This window comes from Mastigoproctus giganteus, chromosome 4 (assembly GCF_048544385.1).
Source record: "Mastigoproctus giganteus isolate SK-2022 chromosome 4, ASM4854438v1, whole genome shotgun sequence".
In the NCBI taxonomy this organism is placed as follows: domain Eukaryota; kingdom Metazoa; phylum Arthropoda; class Arachnida; order Uropygi; family Thelyphonidae; genus Mastigoproctus; species Mastigoproctus giganteus.
The window spans coordinates 150,553,450-150,576,728 of NC_143578.1; the positions used below are offsets into that span (position 1 = coordinate 150,553,450).

At 38.1% G+C, this 23,279-nt stretch overlaps 1 protein-coding gene across 1 annotated transcript in view; it reads right to left on the reverse strand.

The window, feature by feature from the left end:
- LOC150087120 (twitchin-like) overlaps window positions 1-23,279 on the reverse strand; it is a 3,511,780-nt gene that overhangs the window by 3,202,673 nt on the left and 285,828 nt on the right. The window contains 1 exon segment of the mRNA XM_090372971.1: window positions 4,636-4,862. Within this exon segment, the coding sequence (XP_090229097.1) occupies window positions 4,636-4,862 (227 nt within the window).

Here is a 23,279-nt window from a genome sequence, read left to right on the forward strand (position 1 = left end):
AGGGATAAGGAGGTGATTATTCCATTGTATAAGGCAATGGTCAGGCCACACCTAGAGTACTGTATACAGGTCTGGAGGCCTCATTTCAAGAAGGATGTAGAGCTGCTGGAACGAGTACAGAGAAGGGCAACAAGATTAGTGAATGGAACAAAGGGGTGCTCTTACGAAGAAAGGCTTACGTTTTGCAAATTACAGTGTATGGAGACTAGGCACCAGCGAGGTGATCTGATAGAGGTGTATAAAGCCTTGAATGGTTTAAGCATGCTCAATGCTGATGGGATTCTTCCTCTAGCTCAGAAAAATCACCTGAGAGGGCATAAATTCAAATTGAGGAAAGACAGATGTAGGATAGACGTGCGGAAATTTGCCTTTAGCCAGCGGGTGGTTGGTTGGTGGAACAGACTTCCATCCCTTGTGGTGGAGGTTTTTTTTGGTAGTTGTTGGCGCATCGGCTTCTGTGGCCATAATGCACTTCCCAAGGTTTTTTCAGTACTTCGATCCAAGCCCGAGGCGGGATTCGAACCCGCGACCTTTGGGTTGCCAGGCAGGCACTTTACCCACCCGGCTAGCCAGGTCGGCCTGTGGTGGAGGTTGATAGCCTAAATAAGTTTAAGGCTCAGCTGGACAGGTATTTTGAACGAACAGAGGGGTGAAGTGGAAGTGGGTTTTTTTTTTTTTTTTTTTTTGGCTGATGCTGCATAAGCTTGCTTTCTTGCATCAAATGCCTCTACTAATGCTAATGCTAATGGACGCTGCTGTTCGTGGACTAATGTTATTAGTGGAGTCCCACAGGGTTCGGTGTTGAGCCCAATGTTGTTTTGTATGTTTATCAATAATATTGAAGAAGATATATCAGACTTAGTGTCAAAGTTTGCAGATGATAGAAAGGCTGGCAGGGTTGTTAATGACAGTAATGGCAGTGTGCTACTGCAACAGGATCTAGAAATTTGAGCAGATCAGCTGAGAAGTGACAATTGAAGTTTAACATTGATTTTACCACATTGATTGTTTAACATTGAATGTACCAACTGTGTGGTACTACACTTAGGGTGGCAGAAAATGAAAAAGACCTGGGAGTGATTGTGCAGTCAGATATGAAGTTTTCTGAGCAATGCAGACAGGTGGCCTGGGCAGGCCATGGGGTATTGTCAATAATATACAGGAATTTTGCTGGCAGGGAAAAGGTGGTATCCCTTTGTATAAGGCAATGGTCAGGCCACGCCTTGAGCTTGCTCAGATTATGAACAAAGGAGGCATAAATTCAAATCGAGGAAAGACAGTTGTAGAATAGTATAGATTTGCAGAAATTTGCCTTTAGCCAGAGGGTGTTTAATTGATGGAACAAACTTCCATCTGTGTTGTGGAAGTTGATAGCTTAAATAAATTCAAGAACTGGACAAAGGTTTAGAGGGAATGGATGCCTGAAATGGGAATTTTTTATTTATTTATTATTTTTGGCTGATGCTGTATAAACTGACTTTCCTGAATCATATGCCTCTACTAATGCTAAGAACTGAATCCCACACCTCTCAAACAATAACTAAGTGTACTGTTCTATATATATATAGCTAACAACCCTGATTAGCTGATTGGTGTAGTAAGTTATGCAATTCAGTATTAGCATTAGTAGTTATAAATGATGCAAGAAAGCAAGCTTACACAGCATCAGCCAAAAAATAAAGAAAAACTTCCCATGCCACATGTCCATCCCATCCAATAATTTGTCTGGTTCTTCTTTAAATTTATTCACACTACCAATTTAATTAAAAGTGCTGCCTGTAGGCAACCTTCTGCACAGAGAGTCTGCAACCATGTTTCCTCAATTTGAATTTATGTTCCCTCCTACGTGTAGTCTGAGCAAGAGGATGAATGCATCAGCATTGAACTTGCTGAATCCAATAAAAAAAAAAAATAATAATAATAATAAATTGATAAGTATAGATTGGTAGACAAAGGGTGGTATGTGAAAAATGATATGGAATGGGTGATATGGTATCAACAAAAAAGTTCTCAATTCCCCTATAACTAGAAAAAAAAAAATACATTGTGCCCAATGAATATTTTGTGTGTAATGCATTTATTATAAATGATTTTTTCCCTTGAAGTTAAAACTAAAGTAATTTTATATCATCAGATATGTTCTATACTACTTGAAAGTAGGTCTCCTATGATTAGGTTGGATCTCTCATATCCTTCAAAACTTGACAAGAATTACAGACAAGTTAAAGCAGTTACCAAGCCATTCCTCATATTGATGACAGGCATTAGCCTTTTACAAATAAGTAATACTGTGTGTGTGTGTGTGTGTGTGTGTGTGTGTGTGTGTGTGTGTGTGTGTGTGTGTGTGTGTGTGTGTGTGTGTGTGTGTGTGAGTGAGTGAGTGAGTGTGTTAACTTGAAGTTTATATCAGGCATAATAGGATGCATTAATGTGATTTAAGTAAATGGCAAAAGCCATTGCTAAAAGTGTTAAAAACATTCACTATTTAGTACACAGATCCCATATTGGGGAGGAACCATTATATGAGGTTAAGGTGAAGGGAAAATCTTGTCTAACCAATCTGATTGGATGCTCTGATGTGATTAAAACTGCTGCACAAATTGGAGCAGCGTGGCATTGGAGGCAAATTGCTGCTATGGATGGATAAAGGGATGGTTGGGTGGGAGAAGACAGAGAGTGGTAATCAATGGACACTGCTCTTCGTGGACTAATGTTATTAGTGGAGTCCCTCAGGGTTCAGTGCTAGGTCCATTTTGTTTTCTATATTTATAAATGATACTGATGATGGTATATCAGGCTTAATGTCCAAGTTTTCAGATGATACGAAGGTTGGCAGTGTTGTTAATGACACTACTGATGCTATGCTGCTGCAACAGGATCTGGAAAGGTTGAGCAGATGGGCTAAGAGGTAGCAAATGAAGTTTAACATTGAAAAATGTAAAGTACTACATATGGGAAGCAGTAATCCCAGAGTAACGTATCAACTTTGTGGTACCACACGGACAGTAGTAGAGAATTAAAAGGACCTGGGGGTAATTGTGCAGGCAGATATGAAGTTTTCTGAGTAGTGCAGACGGTCTGCAAGAGTAGCTCATGGTGTCTTGTCAATGATATACAGGAAATTTTCTAGCAGGGATAAGGAGGTGATTATCCCCTTGTATAAGGCAATGGTCAGGCCACACCTTGAGTACTGTATACAGGTCTGGAGGCCTCATTTTAAGAAGGATGTTGGAAAGAGTACAGAGAAGGGCAACAAGATTAGTGAACAGAACAAGGGGTTGCTCTTATGAAGAAAGGCTTAAGTTTTGCAAATTACAGTGTCTGGAGACTAGGCACCTGTGAGGTGATCTGATTGAGGTGTATAAAGCCTTGAATGGTTTGAGCATGCTCAATGCTGATGGGATTCTTCCTCTTGCTCCGAATAATCACCTGAGAGGGCATAAATTCAAATTGAGGAAAGACGGTTGTAGGATAGATGTGCAGAAGTTTGCCTTTAGCCTGCGGGTGGTTGATTGCTGGAACAAACTTCCATCTGTCGTTGTAATTGATAGCTTAAATAGATTCAAGGCAGAACTTGACAAACATTTGGAGCGAGGGGATGGGTGAAATAAGGGTTGTTTTTTTTTGTTAGATGCTATATATGCTTGCTTTCTTGCATCATGTGCCCTTGCTAATGCTAATGATCACAAAGGAATTGGATGGAAAAAATAATTTTGATATCATATACTTGAATTTCAGAAAAGATTCTCATACTGTTGCATATAAAAGACTGTTGTACAAATTGGAGCATTGTGGCATTTAGGGCAAATTGATGCTTTAGATAAATGGATGGTTGAGTGGGAGTAGACAAAGGATGGTAATAAATGGATACTGCTCTTTGTGGAATAATGTTATTAGTGGAGTCCCCCAGGTTTCAGCATTGGGTCCACTGTTGTTTTCTATATTTATCAATGATACTGATAAAGTATATCAGTATCATTGATAAATATATGCTTCATCAGTATGAATGATACTGATGAAGCATATCAGGCTTAATGTTCAAGTTTGCAGATGATACAAAGGTTGGCAGGGTAGTTAATGAAGTACTGACAGTATGCTACTGCAACAGGATCTAAAAATGTTAGGCAGATAAGCTAAGAGAAATGGCAACTGAAGTTTAACATTGACAAATGCAACACATTGCATATGGGTAACAGTAACCCTAGAGTAATGTACCAACTGTGGTACTCCACTCAGTGTAGTGAAAAATGAAAAAGACCTGGGATAATTATGCAGTCAGATATGAAGTTCTCTGAGCAGTGCAGACAGGCTGCCATGACAGCTCATGGGGTTTTTCTATAATATACAGAAACTTTGCTAGCAGGGATAAGACGTGATTATCCCATTGTATAAGGCAACAGTCAAGTCACATCTTAAGTCTGGAAGCCTCATTTTAGGAAGAATGTAGAGCTGCTGGAACAAGTACAAGGGGAAAGGGCAATGAGCAATTTTAGCCACCACTTACACTAATGTGATCTGTATTAAAAATGCAGCTTGAAATCAGCTATAAAGTTATAATTTTACTTAACTCCCATTTATGGTCCAACCTCAGATAAACATTAAATACCACTTGCACTTCTACTTAAAAATATTTACCTTAATTTCAAGAATCACAGAAAATTCATCTCTACCATGCTCAATAACCTGACTTTTAACACGATTGGTCTCTTTTACAATTTTGGCATCATGATACCATGTCAAGGTAGGAATGGGCTTAGCTTTTACACGGCACTGCATACAAATCAATTTTCCTCCTTCTTTTGGAATGATTCTTGGTTTTTCAACAAATGTTGGCGCTTCTCCTTCTTTTGCTGGTTCACCACCTAATAAATATATAATATATTTGACATAAAAAAGTAAATTTGAGCTTTAAAGTTTATAAAAATTTCTCAAATTTTTTTTTAGGAAAGTTGAAAAACTTATTTTTTAACTGATGAAATATATTACCAAACAATAAAGAATTTAGTGAATTTCAACAACCCAAGTCATCTCACAATAACAACAAAAAAATCCAATATTTAAAAACAGATAATAAAATAATATTCAGATCATAAATTTTAAGTATATTTTTATATAATTAAGACTAAAACAATTCAAATATGAGACTCTAACCACTAAGACTCTTCTTCAAAATTAAATTTTTATTGAACACCACACACTTCATCAAACGTCATACTTTACTATTTCCACATTCATAAAGCCAACAATATACTGCAATTAAAATAAAACTGCTAGCCAAACAGCACAGAATTTACACAATTAGCCAAAATAAATTATAGACGTCAGGACTGCTTTGTAGTCCTGAACTCTATAATTTATTTTGCTTTAGTTATTAATACATTTTCATTAAAAAATAAAAATATCATTTAATTAAGTGTTTTAATTCATTAAGATAATTTTAAATAAACAAGTAATTTCAAAAAAAACAAAAAAAAAAAAACTATTCACAAAAATAAAAAAGAAATAAGTAGACATGTCAGGGCCTCATATCACTGTGTAATTTTGGGCATTGCTGCCTCTGGGTAAATCGTTTTAGAGCTAGACTCCTTCAGAGCCATAATTTCAGAGTCTCAAATCAGGTCATAATTTAGATGAATATTTTCCAGATGCTGCAATTTCCAGAACTCCAGAGCTTCAATAAGAATATTCTTTTGTGCCCCCAACTAACCTTGTTGCTATTCTCTACATTCTTTTTAACAGCACTACGCCCATCCTATATGAGGTTTGGAAACCTTCTTTAGGATGGGCACATTTGGAATACTGTATGCATTATTCCAAATGTGGCCTAACCACTGCTTTATACAGTGGGATATCACCTCTTTGCCACAAAGTTCCTGCATATCACTCATTGCTCTAGCAGCCTACACTGCTCCAAGAACTTCGTACAAAATTGTATTAATGTCCCTAGGTCTTTTCCTTTATTATCTACCTTGCGTTTGATGCTATCCACAGGTACAGTATTCTGGAATTACTGCTGTTTGGGTAATAACAATTCCAGAACCACTGAAGCAGCATAATTTTATTACTACCATTGAATTACCTGCACACTTTTGTATAATCAGCAAACTTAAACATCAAACATGAAATACATCAATAAATATTAAAAAAAAAGTAAGGATACAACACTGAGACCTACAAATCTACTCATAACATTATTCCACAGAGAGTGGTGGCCATTTATAACTACTCACTGTCTCATACCACTTAACCATTCCTTTATCCACAGTAGTAACTTGCTTTAATGCTACACTACTCCAATTTATACAAATATTCATTTGTGTAGCATAACAACAAATGTTTTACTAAAATTAAGTGTTGTTGTTTTTGAATGCTTTATGGCACCAGAGCTGTGGCGGCCATATTGTGCCTTTTAATATTCTTTACATGCAATGTTGATGTATAAACAACAGATGGGTTTAGAGTTAAACTGAATGCACAGGTTTATTCACTTTAGAAAGGTAAAGAAATCACTGAGATTAGTCTCTCTAATTATATGCTGGGATGTTAGAGTTTTCTATAAAGATGATATGAACTTAAGAGCTGTATACTTGTCACTCTGAATTTAGGTACAGTTTAGGAGAATATATTTAACTGTGAATGGAGATTGGCAATGTGATCACAGGCAGGTCTTCCCCAATAAGCAAGAAGATATGGATTAAATAAATATAACCAATACATGCCCTAGCCTCCATTATAATATTCTAGAGAGAAGGTTACTGTTTTATTATTAAATGAGCTTATCTTTTGTTTGGATGTGCCATATTTATATCTACTGATCTCAACATCTGTTCTTATGGCATTACTTATAATCTGCATCATAACCAGGTATCATCATAAGGGCCAGGTTTTTGAGTGTTTTTTTTTTTTTTTAGATAGACCTAGGAACACTTATACACATGGTTAAGGGAGCATATTCCCCCTCTGCTTCCCCTAAATACACCCCTGCCTAAAGTCAAAAGCAAAACTTTGAAATGAGAGGTATCTTTGTCAGATGGGTGTTTTTTCTGACTGATCTGCATGACCATTTCCTGGTTTTCCAGTATGAGCAGGAATCCAAAAAAAAAAACAAAAAAACTGTCTGATGCATTTCTTTCAGTTGAATCGGAGTAGATCTTATTTCTTCACTATGAGATGAGCAGAGACAGTATATTTTTGTAAAACAGATATAGCACTTATGAGTCTATATACTAACCCCAGGGGCTCACATCTGGTGAGTATGGGCTTGGCACACCTAGGGTCCTGAGCTGGATGTCATCATTCTTCTCTTTCTTGGTGATTCTCTTCTACTTTTGACTCCTTTTTTTTCTTTTTCTTTTTTTTTTCTTTTTTTTTTTTCTTTTTTTTTTTTGGTTGGTGCAGCATAAGCCTCAGACTTCCTTGCAGCATGTAGCTAATAATAATAATAATATTATTATTATTATTATCATTATTATTATCATTATTATTATATGCACTGAAAATGATGAGATGTGCAAGGGTTCTACTGCTAACTGCATAAAGTACAGTTCAAGAGTAAAATTGCTGCATTCAGTTGTATACAAAGACAGAGTAAGTTAAGAATACTGCTGCTACATCTATGACTATAGTTTTGAGCCATCGGTATATGTTTTGAAGAGAATGCATGTGTGCTTCATGTAGTTGTTTGATGAAAGATTCATAAAGGCCAGTTTACACCACTGAATGAAATAGTTATCACAGAGAGGACAATGAGTACTTAAACCAAGGAGGATCAATTTTACTTTATCTTGAAAGATTGTATCACAATCTACATTCCAGCAATGTGCTACATCATTCATTCCTATAATAGCAGGTTTATTTTCACTGGACTTACTTCTGTAATATTTGGTTTCATTCAGTTTATTTCTGTCCATTGGGATTCATAGAGATATAAGTGAGTAGAAAGAGATGAAAAACTGTAAATTTTGACTGCATAGTTAAGTAGTAGTATCTTGCTGCTATGATGAAGTAGAGGTTCATGTACTTCACAAATCTGTAGAAAATTTGTGAAGCACATGAATTTCTAAAGACACCAAGAGAAACTAAAAGCATCGTGCTGTAAAAAATTAAGCCATCTTAAGGTACTCTCTAGCAGAGTTGTATACCAATACACCACAGTCTAAACAAGAACTGATGAGAGCTCAATACAGAGAGAGTAAAGTATCACGGTCAGAACCTCACGGTCAGTATATTAATTTTCTCTAAGCTGTTAGCTTGTATATTAGCATTAGCATTAGTAGAGGCAAATGATCCAAGAAAGCAAGCTTATACAGCATCAAACAAAACAAAAAAAAAAAAAAAAAAAAAAAAAAAGAAAACTTCCCATTTCACCCATCCATTCACTTCAAAAGTTTGTCCACCTCTTACTTGAATTTATTTAAGCTATCTACTTCCACAACAACAGATGGAAGTTTATTCCAGCAATCAACTACCCGCTGGCTAAAGGCAAATTTCTGCACATCTATTCAACAATTCTCTTTTCTCAATTTCAGTTTATGCCCACTCCGGTTTGTAATCTGACAATAGGAAGAATTCCATCAGCATTCAGCCTGCTCAATCCATTCAAGGCCAATCCATCACATCTCAATCAGATCACCTCTCAGGTACCTAATCTCCAGAAGCTGCAATTTGCAGAACTTAAATCTTCCTTCATAAGATCACCCCTTTGTTCCCTTCACCAGTCTTGTTGCCTTCTCTGTACACATTCTAGCAACTCTATATCCTTCCTAAAATGAGGGTTCTAGACCTGCACACAGTACTCAAGGTGTAGCCTGACCATTGACTTATACAAGAGGATAATCACCTTCTTAATCCTGCTAACAAAATTCCTGTACATTATTGACAAGACTCCATGACCTACTCTGGCAGCCTGTCTGCACTGCTCAGAAAACTTCATATTTGACTGCACAATTACCCTCAGGTTTCTTTCATTCTACACTAACCTGAGTGTAATACCACCCACTTGGTACATTTCTCTGGGGATACTGCTACCCATATGCAGTACTTTGCATTTGTCAATGTTAAATTTCAGATGCCACTTCTCAGCACATCTGCCCAACTTTTCCAGATCATGTTGCAGCAGCATACTATTATTACTGTTATTAATAACCCTGCCAACCAATGTATCATCTGCAAACTTTGACATTAAGCTTGATACACTTTCATCATTATCACTGATAAATACGCAAAACAACACCGAACGAAATTGGCCCAACACCAAACCCTGGGGAACACCACTAATAACATTAGTCCACACAATGCTCTATGTGGACTAATAACATTAGTCCACATAGAGCATTGTCCATTGATTACCACTGTCTGCCTTCTCCCACTCAACCATCCTTTTATCCATTGTAGCAACTTGCCCATAATGCCATACTGCTCCATTTTGTACAATAGTTTTGATACTGTGGCACAGTATCAAAAGCTTTCCTGAAATCCAAGTATATGATATCAGAATTATTTGTTGCATTCAGTTCCTTTGGGACCACGTCATAGTATCCAATCAAATTGGTCAGACAAGACATTAGCAAACCCATGCAGTGTGTGAATTATTACTGCAGTCTTGAATAGATGATCCTGCAATGCTTCTTTGACTAGTGATTCCATTATTTTCCCTAGAACAGAAGTCAAACTAACAGGTCTGTAATTACGTGTGTCACCCTTTGACTCAAGTTTGTGAATTGGAGATACATTTGCACATCTCCAATCTATGGGGACTTCCCAAGTAAACGAATGCTCTCATAATTATGGCTAAAGGAATTAATTATTCCTTTGCCGTCTACTTTAATATAACTGGATAGATCCCATCTGCCCCAGGTGCCTTTCTTATGTTTAATTTCAACAATTTCCCCTCCCTTTGATCTCAGTTATTACACAATCATTTAAACCATTGATATCAAGTGGACCAATCTGATTAATTCCCTTACTTTTAGAGTTTATATAAGTAATGAAGTCTTTGCTGTTTTTCTTTACACCCTTTCCAAATATTTCTCATAATCTTATTTCGTTAGCCTTTGTGACGTTAGCCTTTGAAATGTTAGATTTCTATATATAAGCCAGTATTATCAAAAAAATTTATTAATCTTATTAAATTTCATTGTTAATTAAATTATACTTAAAAGGAATCATGACCCAGACTAGAGCAGCAAAGCAATATTCACAGAATAGCCAGAGTGCTGTAGCTTGAAGGAGAACCGAAATGGGCAATTCTCCCACGCATCAAAGTGTAAAACAATGTACAAAATGTGAAATGTTTGCAGATCATGTCTTGGCTGGATCATGCCCTGTCTAGAACAGGACATGATCTAGCCAAGGAGGATGTCTTTCTGTGTGCTGGGTGCAGAGACTGTGAAGAAATTAGGTGCCAACTCAGCATTCTGGTTGGTCATCTATGAGAGTTGGAGATGTAGGGTAAATGCCCTCGAAGAAATTAATATGAGAAACCCATCAAGCTCTCAGCTGCCCAACTCAATGCCAGAGCTCACTCCTGTGAATCAGGCAACATAGCCGCAATCTCCAAAGCAGAATGCGCTGGTCCCACAAAAACTAGTTATTGTCGGTGACTCTATTGTCGGGACACAGGGAATATATTATGCATAAAGGATAGATGGAACAGGACCAGGGTATGTCTGAAGGGGCAAAAGTTGATGATGTTGTAGAGAAGATATCATCTTTTAAGGGCACAAAAGGTGATATTGTTGTATACGTTGGCACTAACAACTTTAAGAGTAAGAGATCTGCAGATTTACGTAACAAGTACAGGTCAATGCTGAAAAAAAGTCGTGAGTTAGGATTAAATTTGAAAGTGTCTGCAATTCTGATCAGACACGATAGGAGGGAGTGCATGATGAGAGCCTTGTCAATCAATTCGGCCCTGGAGAGAGTGTGCAAGGCTCATGGGGTAGAATTTTTTCAGCGTGGTCTGTGCTTGCTAACAGCAGAGACTGCTTCTGCAGAGATGGGATACACTTAAATAGAAAGGGTGCAGAACTATTTGCTGATGCAATCGAGGCAGTATTAGGTGGGTCAGAAAACTGCTAGTTTGGGGGGATTCACAGACTAAAAGATTAACGGTAGCCACAGTCAGAAGCGAAAGTAATTATTTTCAAGAGCTGCTGGGAGTCATCATAGAGTCATCTTGAGCTGTTGTTTTGCATGTACACTAATCTAGAAGTACAGTAATAAAATTGATGAATTTGATGTGCTGATCAATTTGATGTGCTGATCAAGACATCATAATGTCTTGTAATGGGGGATTATAAATTTCAGGATATTGATTGGAACTTGTGGGTTGGTCATTCGCACACTAGCAAGACTTTTGTGGATTTATTGGAGGATTTTTTCTACAGCAACATGTTCGAGGAGTAACCAGGGGGGAGTAATAGCCTTGATCTTATTACCAGCAGTGATGACGCATGCATTAGGAAATTGCAGATATAGGAATCACTAGATGACAGTGATCACAGTGTACTGATGTGGGATTTACTTAAAGATGTAACTACCATCAAGGAAAAAGGGAAGGGTTTTTGTTTTCGTAAAGATCACTACAGAGTTCTCAGACAGTTTTTAAATTTTATATAGTGTGAGATCGACTGATGATGTTACCAACAGTGAATTCTAAATGGGAAGCCTTCAGAGACTTAATCTTGGAGGCTACTAGGCTTTTAAAAACCAACTAAGAAATACTGTTCAAGGTTCAGGCCTAAATGGATGTCGGATGAATTAATGAGGCTTGTGGCAGAGAAGAAAAATGCATGGGATGCATATAAATTATCAGGTGACACAGAGGCTGTGACAGATTTAAGGTAGTCTGTAATCAAGTCACAAAGGAGGTTAGACAGGCAAAGGCAGATTACGAGAAATCTTTGGCAAGGGACACAAAGAATAACAGCAAAGAGTTCTTTATTTATGCAAACTCTAGAAGGAAGGGGATGAATCAGATTCGTCCACTTAACATAGATGGTCCGACTACTGATGATCCTGCTCAAGTAGCTGAAAAACTGAATGAGTATTTTGCATCTACATTCACACATGAGGAGTTATTCAAGGAAGGGAATTTCAGAAGTTTATCAAACTCTAACAGAGAGATAAGTGATTTTGTGATAACTAAGAGCAAAGTGGAGAAGAAATTGTTGAATTTAAACATAAAAAAGGTACCCGAAGCAGATGGAATCTATCCAGTTATAATGAAAGAGGCAGCAAGGGAAGTAAGCATACCTTTAGCCATAATTATGAGAGCATCCTTGGAGTCAGGGGAGGTCCCCAATGGACTGGAAATGTGCAAATGTACCGCCAATTTACAAAGGGGGTTCAAAGGGTGATACAAATAATTATAGACCTGTTCGTTTAACTTCTGTTCCAGGGAAAATAATGGAGTCACTTGTTAAAGAGTTGATACAGGATTGCTAGAAAATACAGCAGCAATAGTTCAGAAACAGCCTGAATTTATTAAGGGGAAGTATTGTCTGACCAATTTTACTGGATACTATGATGTGCTCACAAAGAAACTGGATAAAAAAATAATTTTGATATCATATACTTGAATTTCAGGAAAGCTTTTGATACCGTTGCACATGGAAGACTGCTGTACAAATTGGAGTGGTATGGCATTAAGGGCAAGTGTAATGGATAAAGGGATGGTTGAGTGGGAGATGGCAGAGAGTGGTAATAAATTGACACTGCTCTACATGTACTAATGTTATTGGTGGACTCCCCCAGGGTTCAGTGCTGGGCCCATTGTCGTTTTGTGTATTTATCAATGATATCGATGAAGGTATATATCGGGCTTAATGTCCAAGTTTGCAGATGATAAAAAGGTTGGCAGGGTTGTTAATGACACTAAAGACTATGCTACTGCAACAGGTTCTAGAAATGTTATGCAGATGGGATGAGAAGTGGCAACTGAAGTTTAACATTGACAAATACAAAGTACTGCATATGGGTAGCAGTCACGCAAGAGAAACGTAGAAACTCTGTAGTATTACAGTCAGGGAGGTGGTGAATGAAAAACACCCGGGGGTATTGTGCAGTCACATATGAAGTTCTCTGAGCAGTGCAGACGAGCTGCTAGTGCAGGTCATGGAGTTTTGTCAATGATATATAGGAATTTTGCTAACAGAGACAAGGAGTTGATTATCCCTTTGTATAAGGCAATGGTTAGGCCACACCTTGAGTACTGTATACAGGAGGCCTCATTTTAGGAAGGATGTAGAGTTGCTAGAACGAGTACAGAAAAGGGCAACGAGATTTCTGGAAGTTGCAGCATCTGGAGACTAGGCACCTGTGAGGTGATTTGATTGAGGTCTATATAAGGCCTTGAATGGTTTGAGCAGGCTTAATGCTGACGGGATACTTACATTTGCGCAGATTAAGAACCGGAGGGGACATAGATTCAAATTGAGGAAAGACAGTTGTAGAATAGATGTGCAGAAGTTTGCCATTAGCCAACAGGTAGTTGATTGCTTGAACAGACTTCCATCTGTTGTTGTGGAATTTGATAGCTTAAATAAATTTAAAGCTGAACTAGACAAACATTTGGAGTGACCGGATGGATGAAATGGGAAGGTTTTTTTTTTTTCTTTCCTTTTGGCTGATGCTGTATAAGCTTGCTTTCTTGCATCATATGCCTCAACTAATGCTAATATCTACCATAGGCTTTCTAAATTGTCGCCTGATAATTTATATGCATCCCATGCACTTTTCTTCACTACCCCGAGTCTCATTAGTTCATCTGATATATATTTGAGCCTAAACCTAAAACATTATTTCCTAGTTGGAACAAAAAGCCTAGTAGCTTCCAAGATTACTTTCTTGAATGCTTCCCATTTAGAATTTGCTGTTAGTAACATCATCAGTTCCTTGGTAACATCATCAGTTGTTAAAACCACCTGGTCCTCTGTACAGAATTGAAAAATCTCTAAGACCACTGTAGTCAACTTTACCAAAACAAAAACCCTCCCCTTTACCCCTGATGGTAGTTACATCTTTACGTAAATCCCACATCAGTATATGTGATCACTGCCACCTACTGACTCCTTTATCTGTAAATTCTAATGCATGAATAATCACTGCTGATAATCAGATCAAGAATGTTACTCCCTCTGGTTGCCTCTAACATGCTGCTGTAGAAAACAATCATCCAATATATCCACAAAAGCCTTGCTAGCGTGCGAGTGAGCAACTCACAAGTTCCAGTCAATATCTGGGAAGTTAAAATCTCCCATTATAAGACACTCTGATTTACTGGCCCATTCTATTTCTCTGCATAATTGTTCAGTGTATGCATCAGAGTCATTAGGCCTACACAAACTCCTACCTTCATTTTTGCTTTCCCAGTGCTTATGTCACACCACACTCACTCAAAATTGATGTCCTTCTATGTGAACTGGATGCACTTCCTTAGATTTTTTGTTTCTTAACTAACACCAAATTCCAATTCTGCATTACTTATATCTGTGTGACATCGTGTCTCTGATATCCCAACAATATCTGCCTTTGCTGCTCTTGACCAGCACTTCAAATTCATCAAATTTATTTACTATACTCCTATTATTGGTGTACATGCAAGTATACATGTACCTGTTCTTACTCTTAGTTACTCTAACTCATCCCAGTATTTACTTGTTTCATGACTCCCAGCAGTTCCTGAAATCCCCAGCAACTTGCTTTCCGGGCTGCTGCTCATTCCAATAGAAGCAGTGCAAGAATCACTTCCACCTCTGCCTGCGGCTACTGTTAATCTATTATTCTGTGAATCCCCTGAAGCTAGCAGTTTTCCGAACCACCTAACATTGCCTCGATAGCATCAGCAAATATTCTTGCACCCTTTCTATTTAAGTGATCCCATCCCCATAGAAGCAATCTCTCCTGTTAACCAGCATAGACGACGCTGAGAAAAATTCTATCCCGTGAGCATTGCACAATCTCTCCAGAGCCGAAGTGATTGACAAGATCAAATTGATCGCATCACATATTCCCTCCTATCGTGTCTGCGTAGGATTTCAGACAATTTCAAATTTAACCCCAACTCGCAACTTTTTTTCAGCATTAACCTGTAATTTTTAAATCTGCAGATTTCCTACACTTAATGTCATCATTAGTGCCAACGTGTACAATGATATCACCTTTTGTGCCTTAAAAGATGATATCTGCACTACAACATCAACTTTTGATGATGTTGTAGAGAACAATACCCTGGTTCTATTCCACCTATCCTTTTTGCACAATATATTTCCTGTTTCCTGACAATCGAGTCACCTACAATACTAGCTCCTGTGGGATCAACGCATTCTGCCCTGAAGATTGCCACTGTGTTGCCTGGTTCACAAGAGTGAGCTCTGGAGTTGAATTGGGCAAGCTTGATGGGTCCTCATTTTAATTCCTTTGAGGGTATCTACCCGACTCTTCAAACTCTCATAGATGCCTATCAGAATGCTGAGTTGGCACCTAATTTCTTCACATTCTCTGCACCTAGCACAACACAAAGACATCCTCTATGGCTAGATCATGTCCTGTTCAAGAAAGGTCCAAAACATGTCACATTTTACACATTTTTTTAGACTGTGATGCGTTGGAGAATCACCCCTTCAGTTCTCCCACGAATCACAGCACTTCCGCTAATTTGTGCATGTTGCTTTGCTGCTCTGGTCTAGGCCACGATTTCCATTTAAATACAAATTAATTAACCATAAAAACGAATAAGATTTATAAATTTAATTGATTATTTGACAATACTATATTTAGCTAAAAGTTCCTAATACAGTACTACATATTAAACTATCTAGTTTTACGTTATACTTTATGCTATCAAAGAGATATATGTTACACTATTCTGTATCGATTTAACATACTATAACAATGGCAGAAAGTTTTGAATGGTACAAGTTTTACTGATACTAAGTAATAACCTATAAAATCTCTACCTAAATTCAAAATAAACTAACTATTGTAACTAGGAATATAAAGCTACTTCTAGTAAAAAATTGATATGCCAATTAAGTTAATTAAACAACAAAAATGTAAGAAAAACTTCTCTATTAGCTGGAGCTGTAAAAACTTCACCGGCATGGAGCTACTCTCCCAAATATCCAAGATATATTTTATGTGTTCAAAAAAAATTCAGCTTAATATCTAGTATTAGGTCCAATGATTAACAACTAATGAAATCGACTTCATCTTCACTAACAGAAGATATATCATGAATGATGTTACCGTCCTGAACAAGGTAAATGTTGGCAGTGATCACAGAATGGTAAGATGCACAGTTGATATAGATGAAAGAAAAGAAAGGAAAAAACTGTCTCGAGTAAATAATACGAAGGTAGTAGTAGTGGCATGTGATGCAAGAAAGCAAGTGTATGAGCTTATGCAGCATCAGCCAAAAAAAATAACACCATTCCCTCCAAATGCCTGTCCAGTTGCTCCTTAAATTTATTTAACCTATCAAATTCCACAACGAGAGATGGAAGTTTGTTCCAGCAATTAACCACCCGCTTTGAGATAACAAAAGAGAAGAAAAAGGCAGTATGTACTGGAACTTAAGAACAAGTTTGAGCTTCTGCAGACTGCTCAGGACCAAGATATCGACGAGGAATATTACAACTTTCTGAAATTCCAAGAAACCTATAAGTAAAAAGAAATCCAAAGAAGAAAAAATTAGTCAAGAAACACTTGTCATGATGAACCGAAGATGACAAATGAAGAGCAAGATAAACACTGACAAGGAGAAAATCGAGTATGCTGAGTTATGCAAAGGCATTAGAAAGAGACTCAGAGAGGACACAAGAAGATTTAACACAAGAAAAGTAGAAAAAGCATTAAGCAAAAACAAAGGACGTAAATCAGCAGCCATGAGCAGTAATACAGAAAGACAAATGATACCGAAACTAAAGAATAGCAACGGTGTACTTATAAATAGCAGAGACGGCATAATTCAAATACTACTATAGAGAATTATACAAGGGGCGAGGGAATGATGCCAGCAGTGGGGAACATGGATCGCAAATTAGTAACACATACGACATACCCAATATCCTTCCTGATGAGGTAGAACATGCATTGAAGAAAATGAAGAATCAGAAAGCCCTGGGGGAAGATGAAGTTACTATAGAGTTGTTAAAATTGGGAGAAAGAGATATAACACAAAAACTGGCAAGACTCTTGACAAAATGCATTAGAAAAGGTGTGATGCCTACGGAGTGGAATAATGCAATCATAGTTTTGCTGCATAAGAAAGTAGATAAATCAGAAATTATAGCCAATTAGCTTGTTATCCCACATGTACAAGTTCACAAGGGTCATTACTAACTGCTTAGAAAGAATACTTGATGAGAATCAACCGAGAGAGCAAGCTGGCTCGCTTGCTCTCTCGGTTGACAGGATTCTCAACTATAATTCACCTTCATGTAATATCATAGCTAATGAAAAAAGCAAATGAATACAAAACACCATTATGCCTGGAATTTGTGGATTATGAAAAGGCATTTGACTCCATACATCATAAAGCAATGTTTTGGGCACTGGAAAGACAAGGCATAGATATGCCATATATTATGATTTTGAAGAAAATATATGAGAATGCCACCTCCTTTATTAGACTAAACAAAGACTAGCAAATTTAAAATTGAGAAAGGAGTTCGACAAGGAGACACAATATCTCCAAAATTGTTTACTGCTGCCCTTGAGGAAGCTTTCAGAATATTAGACTGGTTGCAGAAAGGAGTCAATGTGAATCTAGATTACCTAAACCATTTACGATTTGCAGATGACATTGTGGTCATAAGCCACGATCTAAAAGAATTAGAGGAAAATCTTAATCAGTTATGCAGAGTTAGTAAGGATTTTGGACTAAAGATGAATATCGCTAAAACAAGAGTAATGATGAACAAGTATGCCACAGAAAGGGATATAATCAATGAAGGAAGAGTAATTGAAAAGGTGGAGTCATATACTTATCTGGGACAAAACATTAGCTGTAATAATGATAAATGGCTGGAAGTCAAGAGAAGAATAAATTTTGGATGGATAGCATTCAGGAAATATTGGGATATTGTGGAGAAATATCCGAATTTGCGTGAAACCTAAGCTAATGAACCAATGTATACTTCCCTTCATGACTTATGGAAGTGAAACTTGGACACTCAACAAAAGAATGGAAGAGAAGATGAGAACTACACAGCGAAGAATGGAACAAATTATATTGGGAATTAGACTGTTAGATAAGAAGAGAAACATGGATTAGGCAGCAAACTCAAGGAAAGGACATTCTTATCAAAACTAAAGAACTAAAATGGTCTTGGGTAGCACACATAGCTGGAAGACATGATGATGGATAGACTAAGAAAATAACAGAATGGTACCTAAGAGGAACTAGAAGAAAACCTGGAAGACAATGATGGAGATGGACAGATGAAGTATTATGTATCCATTATACTTCACCCATAATGAAATTTGATTCATTGATACCTGTAGGTTTCTCAATGGATCTTATATTCTGAAAGTGACATTAAATACTAAATTCATTTGCATTCAATCTGGGACATCTACGTAACTCACATGCAGCTCCTAATGCCAAGGTAGTGATTATTGGATAGTGATTACTACTGAGAGGATCACTGTGTACTGACCAATCCAGTATTGGAAATAACATAATTGAAACTATGGACAGGTCAATAGCTGTGCTTTTTCCTGATGGAAGATGTGTATATGTATGTATACCATCATTCAATAAGCTTAGATCATTCTCTTCTATCCACTTTTCAATTTGTCTTCCTCTCCAGTCTGTGATTGTGTTACCCCACATACTGTAGGGCTATGTCCATTAAAGTCGCCCAGTATGCAGATGGGGAGGGGAGACAACTGTATTACTATATCATCTAGATCCTGTTGTAGTAAGTCTTGTTTTGGCGAAACATATTGTTATTACTGTTATAAGGGATCTAGTTGCTATGCGTACTGCAACCGCTTTAAGAGTCATGTTAAGCAGGACAGTATGCGAGAATTGACTAGTATTGCCACGCCACCATGGGTCGTACCATTTGTTACTCTGTCTTCTCGATATGCCGTGTAGTTCTTTATTGAGGTAGAGTCTTAATATCTCAGATAAGTTTCTTGTAGGCAAAGACACATTGGAATATGCTATTCAATCAGATCCTACATATCATGAATATTAGTGCGGAATCCTTTGCAGTTCCATTGGATTATAGTTTTCATTATATGGTTTTGGAGTAGGTTTCAGACTATTTCCGAGAAGGATATGGATACCGGTTTACCGGTATCCATATCCTCATCCGCAAAAATCTTTAGTAACGATTCATCAGCTTGATTGCTTGCTTCTGTTTCCATTTGTTCAGTTGACTTCCGGCATATTGTATTACGTTTTTCTTGAGTAGTGCTCGGGCCCAGTCTGAAATGGACTTCATTAGCATTAGCATTAGTAGAGGCATATGATGCAAGAAAGCAAGCTTATTCAGCATCAGCCAAAAAAAAAAAAAAAAAAAAACCACTCCCATTTCACCCCTCCGTTCGTTCGAAATACCTGTCCAGTTGAGCTTTAAATTTGTTTAGACTATCAACTTCAACAACAAGTGATGGAAGTCGGTTCCACCAACCAACCACCCGCTGGCCAAAGGCAAATTTCAGCACATCTATCCGACATCCGTCCTTCCTCAATTTGAATTTATGCCCTCTGAGGTGATTATTCTGAGCAAGATGAAGAATCCCATTGGCATTGAGCATGCTCAAACCATTCAAAGCCTTATACACCTCTATCAGATCACCTCGCCGGTGCCTAGTCTCCAGACTCTGTAATTTGCAAAACTTAAGCCTTTCTTCGTAAGAGCAACCCTTTGTTCCATTCACTAATCTTGTTGCCCTTCTCTGTACCCATTCCAGCAGCTCTACATCCTTCTTGAAATGAGGCCTCCAGACCTGTATACAGTACTCAAGATGTGGCCTAACCATTGCCTTATACAAGAGAATAATCACCTCCTTATCCCTGCTAGAAAAATTCCTGTATATCATTGACAAGACACCATGAGCTACTCTTGCAGCTCGTCTGCACTGCTCAGAGAACTTCATATCTGCCTGCACAATTACCCCCAGGTCCTTTTCATTCTCCACCACTGTCAGTGTAGTACCGCAGAGTTGATACGTTGCTCTGGGGTTACTGTTTCCCATATGTAGTACTTTACATTTGTCAAAGTTAAACTTCATTTGCCACCTCTCAGCCCATCTGTTCAACCTTTCCAGATCCTGTTGCAGCAGCATAGCGTCAGTAGTGTCCTTAACAACCCTGCCAACCTTTGTATCATCTGCAAACTTGGACATTAAACTTGATATCCCATCATCAATATCATTCATAAACACCGAAAACAACAACGGACCCAACACTGAACCCTGAGGAACTCCACTAATAACATTAGTCCACGTTGAGCAGTGTCCATTGATTACCACTCTCTGTCTTCTGCCACTCAACCATCCCCTTATCCATAGTAGCAATTTGCCTCCAATGCCACACTGCTCCAATTTGTGCAGCTGTCTTCCATGTGCAACAGTATCAAAAGCCTTTCTAAGATCCAAATATATAATATCAAAGTTATTCCCTGCATCCAGTGCTTTTGTGACTACATCATAGTATCCAATCAAATTGGTCAGGCAAGACCTGCCCTTAACAAAACCATGCTGCGTCTGAGCTATAACTGAATTCTTGTCTAGATGATCCTGCAGTGCTTCTTTAACCAGTGCCTCCATTAATTTACCTGGAACAGAAGTTAAACTAACAGGTCTATAATTACTTGTGTCAGCCTTTGATCCTCCTTTGTGAATTGGGGTTACATTTGCACATCTCCAGTCTATGGGTACCTCCCCTGAGGCCAAAGAAGCTCTCATAATTATGGCTAGGGGTTTGCTTACTCCCTTTGCTGCCTCCATTAATATACCTACAATGATATGATAGATCCCATCCACCCCAGGTGCCTTTTTTATGTTTATCCTCAACAATCTCTCCTCCACTTTCCTATCAGTTATTACAAAATCATCCAGCTCACTGCCAATGTTTACTTTACCTACATCATTCTCCTTCCTGAATAACTCCTCATGCGTGAATGTAGATGCAAAATACTCATTTAGATTGTTAGCCACCTGAGCAGGATCCTCAACTGTTGAACCATCAATATCCAGTGGACCAATCTGATTCATCCCTTTCCTTCTTGAGTTTAAATATGTAAAGACCTCTTTTCTGTTTTTCTTTGCATCCTTTGCTAAGGATTTTTCATAGTCTGCCTTTGCCTGCCTAATCTCCTTTGTGACTTGGTTACAGACCAACTTATATCTATCATAGGCTTCCATGTCACCCATTAATTTGTATGTATCCCATGCATTTTTCTTCTCTGCCACATGTCTCATTAGTTCATCTGACAACCATTTAGGCCTAAACCTTGAACAATATTTCTTAGTTGGTATGTAAAGCCTGGTAGCCTCCAAGATTAGTTCCTTGAATGCTTCCCATTTTGAGTTTGCTGTTGGTAACATCATCAGTTGGTCCCACTGTATAGAATTTAAATACTGTCTCCGACCATCATAGTCGCCTTTACGAAAACAAAAACCCTTCCCTTTACCTCTGATGGTAGTTACCTCTTTGAGTAAATCCCACTTCAACACACTGTGATCACTGCCACCTAGTGGTTCATTTATCTGCAGATTCTTAATGCATGAAGAATCACTACTGATAATCAGATCAAGAGTATTGCTCCCTCTTGTTGCCTCACGAACATGCTGATGTAGAAAACAATCATCCAATAAATCCACAAAAGCCTTGCTAGTGCGCGAGTGACCAACCCACAAATTCCAGTCAATATCTGGGAAATTAAAATCCCCCATTATAAGACTCTCTGATTTACTGGCCCACTCTATTTCCCTGTACAATATCTTATTATACTCATCAGAGTCATTAGGCCTATAGCACACTCCTACTCTCAATTTTGATTTCCCTTATGTCACACCAAACTGACTCGACACTGCCCTGTCCATCGATGTCGACTGGCTTCACTTCCTTGGACTTTATGTGTTTCTTAACTAATAGCATAACCCCTCCTCCCCTCCTGTCCTGTCTATCCTTTCTATACACATTGTATTCCCCAAATTCCAGTTCCGCATTACTTATATCTGTGTGACACCACGTCTCTGATATCCCAACAATATCTGCCTTTGATGTTTTGAGCAATACCTCAAATTCATCAAATTTATTTACCAAACTCCTAGAATTGGTGTACACGCAGGTATACATGCACTTGTTTCTATTCTTAGCTACGCTAACACAACCCATGTGTTTACTTGTACCGCAATGACTCCCAGCAGTCTCTGAAATATCCTGCATCTTGTTTTTCAGGCTTCTGCTCATTTCAATAGAAGCAGTGCAAGAATCACTTCCACCTCTGCCAGTGGCTACTGTTAATCTATTAGTCCTTGTATCCCCCCCAACTAGCAGTTTTCCGACCCACCTAACACTGCCTCGACAGCATCAGCAAAAATTCTTGCACCCTTTCTATTTAAGTGTATCCCATCCCTGTAGAAGCAATCTCTCCTGTTAACAAGTACAGTCCAGGCTGAAAAAAATTCTACCCCTTGAGCCTTGCACAATTCCTCCAGGGCCGAATTGATCGACAAGGCTCTCATCATATACTCCCTCCTATTGTGTCTGGGCAGAATTGCAGACACTTTCAAATTCAACCCTAATTCACGGCTTTTTTTCAACAGTGACCTGTACTTGCTAAGTAATTCCGCCGGTCTCCTACTCTTAATATCATTAGTTAAGGGTTAGTACTTCATTAAGGGTTATCATTAGTACTTCTATGGAGAAATTGTGAAATCTGTTTGAGTCTGTATCGTACACCTATTTCTTATGACCTGTGCATAGGAGCATCTGTTTAGGGTAGATGGAGTACGGCTCTCTTGGCTTCTTGGTATGTCACACAATGTTCTACTTTATATTTTTGTATCTGTTTTTCTCTTTTCCAATATTCACAATGTTTGGAAGAGGCAGAATGGTCCCTTACACTTTGGTTGCTCGGCTGAACAGTTCTGATTGGTGTGATCCTAAGATCCACAGGTGGAAGAGAAAGCAACTCCATGGCATGCCATTTGTGAATGACCACACTTTTGAAATTTAAAGCAGTGGAGAGGGTTCAGAATGTATGGCCCGATGTTACAATTTAGATATCCGGGCTTCACTGATTAGCATTAGT